Source organism: Cibotium barometz, chromosome 30, assembly GCF_041138505.1.
Source record: "Cibotium barometz isolate CiBa-2024 chromosome 30, ASM4113850v1, whole genome shotgun sequence".
NCBI lineage: Eukaryota > Viridiplantae > Streptophyta > Polypodiopsida > Cyatheales > Cibotiaceae > Cibotium > Cibotium barometz.
The window spans coordinates 9088026-9096793 of NC_141075.1; the positions used below are offsets into that span (position 1 = coordinate 9088026).

Consider the following 8768-nt stretch of genomic DNA (forward strand, 5'->3'; position numbering starts at 1 on the left):
ACCAAGGCAGGTCACATGCCATAGCATTTGATGTTAGGCATCATATGGCAACCCATGTCCCTGTCGACTAGCAAGGTGGACTGATTACAAATTTTTCCAACACTTCTAGCAATCGACCAACATTAAGTGCTAGTCAACCAACATTAGATGTTAGTTATTCATATACAACATTTAATGCTCAAATTCGACAGGTTGTGGGCTTTATAACAGTAGTCTATTCCCACCAACCAACAGTATAGTTGCATATATAAGCAATCCCTCCTCCATTCTATAAATACAGATCATAAATCATTCTTTTTTCATAAGAAAATAGTGCAGATATGTATGATTGAAGACCTTGGTCTTTGCATGCATAAATCTCAACGAAGCACCTAGTGCTTCAGTCCATCATAAGCAACCCCAAAGTTTGCTTCAGCAATCAACCTTCAATAGTGCATCTCCCTCAACAAATATGGGTGTGTATAAGGCTCTCCGAAGTGGCTTCAAAGTTGACTTCATACTGCTTGATAACTCAGCATACATCCGGTCTACAATGACCTTGCATTTGGTAGTGTCCCTCAATCAATTCTCAATAAGTACTTTGCATTGTAACAGTTCTCCAAAGTAATACAAGCAAATACTCCTGCTTGCAATGGGAGAGTGAGCATTCAGTGGGTAAATCGAGACCCAATCTGGTATTGTCTCTGCTTTCTCTCTCTCCAGCTCTACCTCTTGTGTATAAAAGATTAAAGTGGATTGTTTCATTCTCTCACTTCATAAAGGTATAAAGAAGGTCTTGTTATGCATTACACGATCTAGCCAGTTGCATGTTACATTGGACTTTCCAGTGCGTTTCTTTGTAGGCACCTGGTCCTTGATCACATGATATTCACAACTCAAAGGTTTGATTAATATGAAGGCATCATGGATGCGCAGGCAGCTGAAATGGAGGCTATATCTACCCGTCTCAACAAGATGGAGTCGACACGTCGAGCACCTAGTATTCCAGATCTAGAATCTACAAAGGCCCATGCTTCGGAGCAAGTGTGTAACGATTATGAGAACGAAGTGGCAAATCTTTCTTGAGGAGGATTTTTCACTCCTTTGGATGCGAGCAAGGATGTACTTGTCACATGCACCTTGCATTGGGTGTCATGTGTAAGACATGTAGAATGCTAATCTCAGAGCTAAAACTGAAGGGCAAGAACATAACAAACCGGTTTAAAATTTGATTCTGGAGCATATGTTACTGATTTAGGTAGGGAAGGATTGGTGAAGGACAATGGGATGCTATCGGCCAACGCATGAAAGTGGAAAAGACCTGTTGGCTACAATATTTGAGGAATACTTTGTCCAAGACCTAGCTGACCAGCAATCAGCCAATCCACTAGGGCTTCCCAAGGCCTATAAAAGAAAAAGGTGCTCATTGTTTTGATCATTGGCTGGATCACAGATTTAGGAGATTAGAATAGGTTTCTACCTTTTCATGAAGGCAATCTATAGCTGTAAATTTTTGCACTACCTTTTTGTACATTAAAATATATTGAATACTCATCTCTCTCTCTCTCTCGTCTCTCTTCTGCACGTGTTTTTGCATTAGCATGTTCCAAGATGGTGTTTAGGATTGAAAGAAAACTCCAGAGCTATACTCAACTATCTCTCTCTCTCTCTCTCTCTCTCTCTCTCTCTCTCTCTTCTGCATGCGTTTTTTGCATCAGCATGTTCCAAGATGGTGTTTAGGGCTGAAAGAAGACTTCCAGAGCTTCTGCATGTGTGATCCCCCAAGAGCTAGAGTGAGAGTGTCATACACAATACTCAAGAAAGAAAAGCAGAGACATTGTTCAGGGACAGGGCAAGAATGGGAAAGAGACATGATGGAATAGATGCATAGATCTTCATCAGAGTTGGAGTGCATTTGGAGACCAAGCATGGTTTTCAGTGAAAAGGTCGCCAAGAAGGAAAAGTGACAAGGGGACTCCAAGAATAAACAATGGGATGATGACAATCATCCAAGAATAGAGATTGGAATCCCGTCATCAAGTTTAGCAAGGGGGGATGTCATGTGCAAGACATGTGTAGGGCTGATCTCAAAGCTAATCCTGAAGGGCAACAAGACAAAATAACTAGTTTAGAATCATATTCTGGAGCATATGTTGTTGATCTAGGTAGGGAAGGATTGGTAGAGGACAATATGATGATATCGACCAACGTATGAAAGAGGAAAAGACTTGTTGGCTGCAATATTTGAGGAATACTTTGTCCAAGACTTAGCGACCAACAGCTGGCTAGTCCATTAGGACTTCCCAAGGCCTATAAAAGGCAAAGGTGCTCATTGTTTTGATCTTTCATTCCTCCATGGGCTAGATCATAGATTTAGGAGATTAGAGTAGGTTTCTACCCTTTCATGAAGACAACCTATGGCTGTAAAGTTTTGTACTACCTTTTTGTACATTAGAATATAATGAATACTCAACTCTCTCTCTCTCTCTCTCTCTCTCTCTCTCTCTCTCTCTTTTGCATGCATTTTGCATCAACACGTTCCAAGATGGTTTTTAGGGCTGAAAGAAGACTCCCAGAGCTTTCGCATGTGACATTGGGGTACACAATGACACGCGAGCATCATCATTAGTGCAACATTTGTATAGAAGTGATACCGTTTTCTATGAATATTTATTGTACACGCCATGACCCCATTGTGAGTCCTCAGTCCATGGATTATCAAGCACGAGCTACGTGGGTTTGTCTTCGAGCCATTAAGGCCAATCTGGAGTCAATCCTTTTAACCCGTTTGGAGAATTCATCAGATAAGTGCATGTAGCAATCAACCTTAGCAATAGGTTTGCATTAGAAGCATTTAGTTTAAGCTAGGAAGGCATGCGTACGAGCCAACCAAAGGCTAGCCCATGGTTGTTTGCCCAGACAGCCTGATTGGGGGCTGTTTACAACCATGAAACCCATGCAAAGGCAGCCAACAGCATAAGGAACCTAGCATGTACTTATCGGTCAACAAAAGAGATTGTAATAGGGACTTACAGCAACATGTTAGGGCCAATGAGCAATCAGCTAACAAGCTAGGCACCAGTAAAAGTAAAAGCGCCAGCATTCAATGTTTTATGAACATTTTATGTCCAAACAAGGCCTAGTCGACAACGTCATCTGGCCAACCAACAACCCAACATCATATAAAAGCAGGCTCGTATACTCACCATAAAATCATAAAAGTCTCAGGCAACAAAACAACAAATCATCATCCTACTTCTCCAGGCAAAATCTCTGAAGTTCTCTTCAACATCCAACTAGCATATGTGCAATCCTACAGCTATTTTGGACTTGCATAAGTGGCCCCAAAGAGTCTTCTGCAGTGCCCTTCAATTGGTGGATACTCAACGAACGCACACGCCTCTGCGTGCCTTGACCAACAAATGATCACTGGTATATAGCACATAATGGCTTTTCCTTGTAATAAAGTCAACATGTCGACAAGGTAAACGTACGATCTTCCTCATCCTTGGGCAATCATATCGCTTGTTCTCAAGCATTGTACAACAATTCTCCAAAGAATTAATATAAGCAAATATTTCAAATTGCAAGGGGGCCCTTCAGTGGGTAATTAGGACCCAATACTGTGTTGTCTACTTTCTCTTCTATTCTCTTCTCTCTCGCCACTATGTGTATGGATACTAAAGATCTCACCAAATAAAGGTACAAAGAAGGCCCTGTAGCACGTTACTCCCCATAGTGTTTCTCTATAGACAAAGTGCTAGCCCTAAGTGTACAATAGGTCACAAGGCTTGATTTGGTGTCTTCATTCTCAACCACATCTTGTGCTTGAATTCAAGTTCTATTACTTCTTTCTTGTAAATAATACAGAGCAATAGTTTAAGACTCTTATGTAGGTTATTGTACGTGTGATTCTGTCGCACTCTTCTTTTTGTATTTGGAAAACCCTGGCACATACTACATAGGCACAATTGTTCTACACCATGGCAGGCACAAGCCTTGCCCATGGTAATGCCCATTGCCTGGAGAACCCTTGACCTTGAAAGACACCTCCGAAGAGCTTCAATGCATGCAATCTTTGCTTCAACTTCGATTCAACACCAACAAAACCTCGCCTCGATCGATGTATTCACCACGAAGAAGCCTAATCTCTGAGTATCATGGCACACCAAGAAGATTCAAATCACCATCTACCCATGCAAAACGTTCCATGGTGATCCTAACACTCATTCCGCCAATCACAAGGTGTGGACCGCTTCTACCAATTGCCTAATTTTGAAGGGTCCCAATCATTTCCACAACCGAAGGAGGCCTTGCATGAAGAACTTCCACATCTCCTATAGCTTTCATAACACTCTAATAAGCTGCCTACCACCAAGGCTACCCAAAACTTATTACCAATATGTCTTGCATCTACCTCCAGATCGGTCTCGAACCATACCACTTAACCTTGTATGCCAACTTCATGGTGTATCCTGGACCATCCACACCTTTCCACCCTGGCAATAACTTCACTACCAACTTGGGTGATGCAAAAATGTAATTAATACACTTTGTTGAAACGGATGTGTACTCGTATGTCAACAATAAGATATCCTATCTTGGATACAATGTCCAACCACATGCAATTGATATAGACCTAGACTAGATCAAAGACAATGTGAGGTTGCATATAGACAAGATTAGAGGGCTGAAGTCACCCATCTATTATGTAAACACACGAAAGTGCAAGACAGTACATTACATCTCCCTTCAATCACCTACCTCCAAAACAATACACCTGGTGTTATTTGCATAGTGGTTGAGTACTTTAGGTACGATGCGGTATAGTACGTGTATGGTATGAGTACGTAAAGTATGCATCAAGATAAGTACTTTAAGTACGTTCATGTTTTTTACTATATATATATATATATATATATATATGTATGTATGTATGTATGTATGTATGTATGTATGTATGTATGTATGTAAAATAAGAAATATCTAGCATCCATACAAAAATAGCGTAAAAGACAATGGTAATATTGAAATGAAAACTAATCTATTAACTACTGAGCAATGACCACTGACCAAAATAATTAAAAAATGGGCCAAATAAGTGTTTTACATTGAACCTCATATTTGGTACGAAGACCTTATCCATACGAGGTACGGTACGTATGGAGTGGTACGGAAAATACTGAAGGTACACATCGCACGAGTACGGGTACGGAATGCAACTATGGTTATTTGCACAACGTGGTCACATTCCCACTCTCCAAATACATACCGGTATTTACCCACGCAATTCATTCAATGGCTGCCATTTGTACTCCTCTAACACAGTCACATTCTTTCTTTGTATTTGATTCAACCTATGGATTTATATATAAAACTATGCCCTCTTCCTGCATAATGGATGAGAAACATAATTCCCATTTCTGTACCTCTTCTGATATGGATTGCATAGCTGTGTTATCTATGGCTTAGGCAACCCATGCATGCCAGCACAGAAGCTTTAACCTCTGTTAATCCAGTAATGTCCTCATGCATGTAGGACACCAAGCCAACCTTCTCATGGTCAATTCATTTCAAAGCTATGGGAGTAATTTCCAAGGACATAAAACCACAAACTCATGACCATACACTTGTGCTAGTCATGTACTTAGAACAGTCTAAGAGGTCTGTTGAGCTAGTTATTAGAAAAGACAAAGCTGATGCATCACATGAAGTCGAATAGTTAGTTGAGGAACCTAAGCTGAGATTTTGGTAAGCAACAGCATACACTGCACTAAGAGGGCCAGAAGAAACGAGAGTGTCGACAGCACACTAACTCAATCCTCACACAACACCCTCAATGTCAGCAACTGGCAATTACGAGATTAGCATCCTCCTCCTGCCCACAAGCCATAGCACATCCTTCTCACAACACATTACATCTTAAGAACACTTGATGTGGTTAAACTTTTCTCAACCACAATATCACTAATGGAAGGGCCGAGCCATCATAGAGTGCCTTCACTACTTTAGAGTATTTAAGAAAAGGTGAAAACAATGAGAATCATACAAGTGAAGCTATGCAATCTAACAAGAAGCCAAAATAAATCATAGGGGCTGCATGGTAGACTTTGCAACCTGGAAGAGGAAGCTGAACAAAGGCCCATTGCTCACCATGCAATGCCTCCGGAAGTTCAAGTGGAAAGTATTGCTCCAGCTGCAAGGGCGGTGCAGCACAACCCTGGAAACCAGGATGTTGCTGGTAAACAGAAACAAATCATTGATCCAGCCACTGTATCAATGAAATACACTGCAGAAACCAAACTCGATTGATAAGATACCAGCTGGAATAAAACAAAGTAATGCTAAAGGCATGATAATTTTCTAATATGCTAGTGGCGTACCCTCCAAATGGGAACAGGCTGAATATCAGGTTCATTACAAACTTTCGAGATGACAGTCTGCATTTGAGACCTGCACCCATTACATCATGCTATGAGTATGTGTGGTTATGTGTGGGCATGGGTGTACAATGGTATAGATCCTTTGCTCACCATTATCTTTCATGATAACTTTTCACAAATCTCAACAGGCATTAAGAAAAACAATCCAGTAATCTGCCCTCTTGGATTCTTACAGTGATCCACTGCTGACTTCAAGTACTGAACAGTTACCTGAAAAAAACGGATTTTTGAAGGTTTAAGAAGGCAGAGGGTACTCAGTATGTAACTAATGGAATCCTTGAGAGTGATGCTGTTGATGGCATTGGTGGGGTAGAATCTAGCAAACTGCAACTTCCTTTTTCTGTCACAGACAACCAGCTCCCACACTCTCTTGCTGCGTGCATCCAGGATGGGACGCAAGAAGAAGTCGAGCTCCCATTCCCTGATGGAAAAAACGTCAGTGCCAGCAGGGGCAAGAGAAAGCTCTTCATGAGGGTCAGATGACAAGGGCTGTGCTCTCAGTGCTTTTCCTTCTTTTGAAGGGATTTGAAAAGGTTGCTCTAAGCTCTCCCTTAAAGGCCCCCCCCCACAGCATCCAGAGTGCAGCATGGCCAGCGGGTGGGTCTGCTGTTGCAAGATGCCATGTGGACCCATCTTAACCACCATGATGATTTGCGTTGCGTCTTGAATGGTAGAGTTGTACAAGTACTGCAGGAAGGACTCAAAACTGACCTTGGTACACATGCCGCACACCAAAACACCACATATGCTGTGTGTTAAGAAGCAGACCTAGCAAGCAGGAGAAGACCCTAAGAGCAAAACAGCCCTCGCCTTCAAATGCAAGAGAGCAAGCTCCTGTGTCGTCCTTTTTTTTTTTAAAAACAAAAAACAAAAAAAACAAACCAGGAAAGCACCTGAGTTCTTTAGTCCCTTGTTCGCTTCTCTCGCAAGGCTGCAACGTACATTGATTCGACCAATGTTCTTCAGATTTTCATATTTGAAGTTTGTAGCGCCCACTGCTGAAATTTGAGGGCTAAAACGCCCTCCAAGCCTTCTAGAGACTAGTGTTGCTTCGCTACCGTCTCCATCTCCTAGGGGCAAGAAGCATTTTGCATTTTCAAGGAAGCATTTTCCATGTAGGTACAGGCAAAAGAAATATGTGTAAAATCCCTCTTCCTTTCTTTTTAGAAGCTAGTTACACACAAACACGCATAAAGATGTGCGTATGTATGTACATGTACGTGAAATCCATTAAAACCATACATGCCACAACTGGAAGATATGTGTAAGTGTGTGCGCGCATATGAATGCATGTGTGCATGTCACATACACACATGTAAATATGTGTCTGTGTATGCGCACGCACCCATAATATCAATAGATATTGGTCACACTCATACATATATGTATACATCGCCCTCAACTTGCCAACCTTATATATAAACACATCATGATTGCCATATATATCCAGATAGAAGCTTCTAAAGCACCAAACTTGGTATATAAATATACATCTAGCATTACAAACCCATAAAATGATGATTATCTTAATACACCTGAACAGGGCCTCCTCAAAACAATCTTCGGACAACTAGATTATCTCTCCTTGGTAGCCTATACCCCGCGCCTCTATCTAGCAAAATGTATGCCATAAAAAAATATTAGCATTGAAAATATAACTCTTGTCTAAAAAAGTTGGATAAGGATAAAAGCTTACAAAACTCATTTGGTGAATCAATATTTGAGGCGAACGGCGTTTGAACAGACTTGTAAACAACATATCGAAAAATTATGTATTGTCCAGTGCATATGCACTGAAAATCTAATTTATTAGGCTTTTCATAATCCACAAACATTACACGAACATGAAGTTGATCTATAACCTTCCATCATCGTAGATTGTAAATTCCTAGGAGCCCAAAGTTCTCGTCCGTAAACTGTCTCGACCATACAAACCTAACAATAATCTGGGTTCTAAAAGTAAAGATATTCCTTGTTGCAAAAAGAATGTTTCAATAAAAATATAAATTAATCAAACAAAACACAAAAGCTACATAAAAAGGAACACCAGTGCTCTCTAACAATTCGATAATTAGAGAAGCTGTTGCTTGGCCTTCCCAAAATGGAGGGTCTACAATATTAAATAGATCTTGGAAAACAATAATACCTAAATTATAGCAAACGTCTAAAATATTTACCTTCAATATCATGTCCATCACCATAAACGAACGAAAATGATCTCCTTGCCACATCCATCCTAAGCAATATACCCCTGATATCAAATATAACACACTCTCTCTTTCTCTCTCTCTCTCTCTATACACACACACACACACACACACATATGGCTCTGTGTGTGTGTGCGCG

General features: G+C 40.7%; 1 protein-coding gene across 5 annotated transcripts; it reads right to left on the bottom strand.

Moving 5' to 3' along the window:
• Positions 1-5090: 5090 nt before the first annotated feature.
• LOC147621125 (protein TAB2 homolog, chloroplastic-like) lies at positions 5091-7509 on the bottom strand. Of its 5 annotated transcripts, none has more exons than XM_086823860.1 (5): positions 7390-7487; positions 7316-7340; positions 6633-6843; positions 6363-6432; positions 5092-6268 (listed from the first exon to the last, which is right to left on the bottom strand). In XM_086823860.1, exons 1-4 carry the CDS (start codon positions 7394-7396, stop codon positions 6397-6399), a joined length of 279 nt encoding a protein of 92 aa, XP_086679986.1. In that variant the 5' UTR covers positions 7397-7487; the 3' UTR covers positions 5092-6268; positions 6363-6396. The 5 variants fall into 5 exon arrangements, 4 of the variants coding, with proteins under 4 accessions (XP_086679986.1, XP_086679982.1, XP_086679983.1 ...); XM_086823856.1 differs by having other exon boundaries at positions 5093-6268; positions 6633-7128; positions 7390-7476; XM_086823857.1 differs by having other exon boundaries at positions 5094-6268; positions 6689-7128; positions 7390-7476.
• Positions 7510-8768: the final 1259 nt, after the last annotated feature.

Excerpts from the sequence above, each read along its gene's own strand:
- LOC147621125 (XM_086823856.1), bottom strand. Across the intron at positions 7,129-7,315 it reads CAAGGGACTAAAGAACTCAG|TTTTGAGTCCTTCCTGCAGT; the intron begins GTGCTTTCCTGG and ends TACCAAGGTCAG. Across the intron at positions 6,433-6,632 it reads CAAAAATCCGTTTTTTTCAG|GTCTCAAATGCAGACTGTCA; the intron begins GTAACTGTTCAG and ends TAATGGGTGCAG.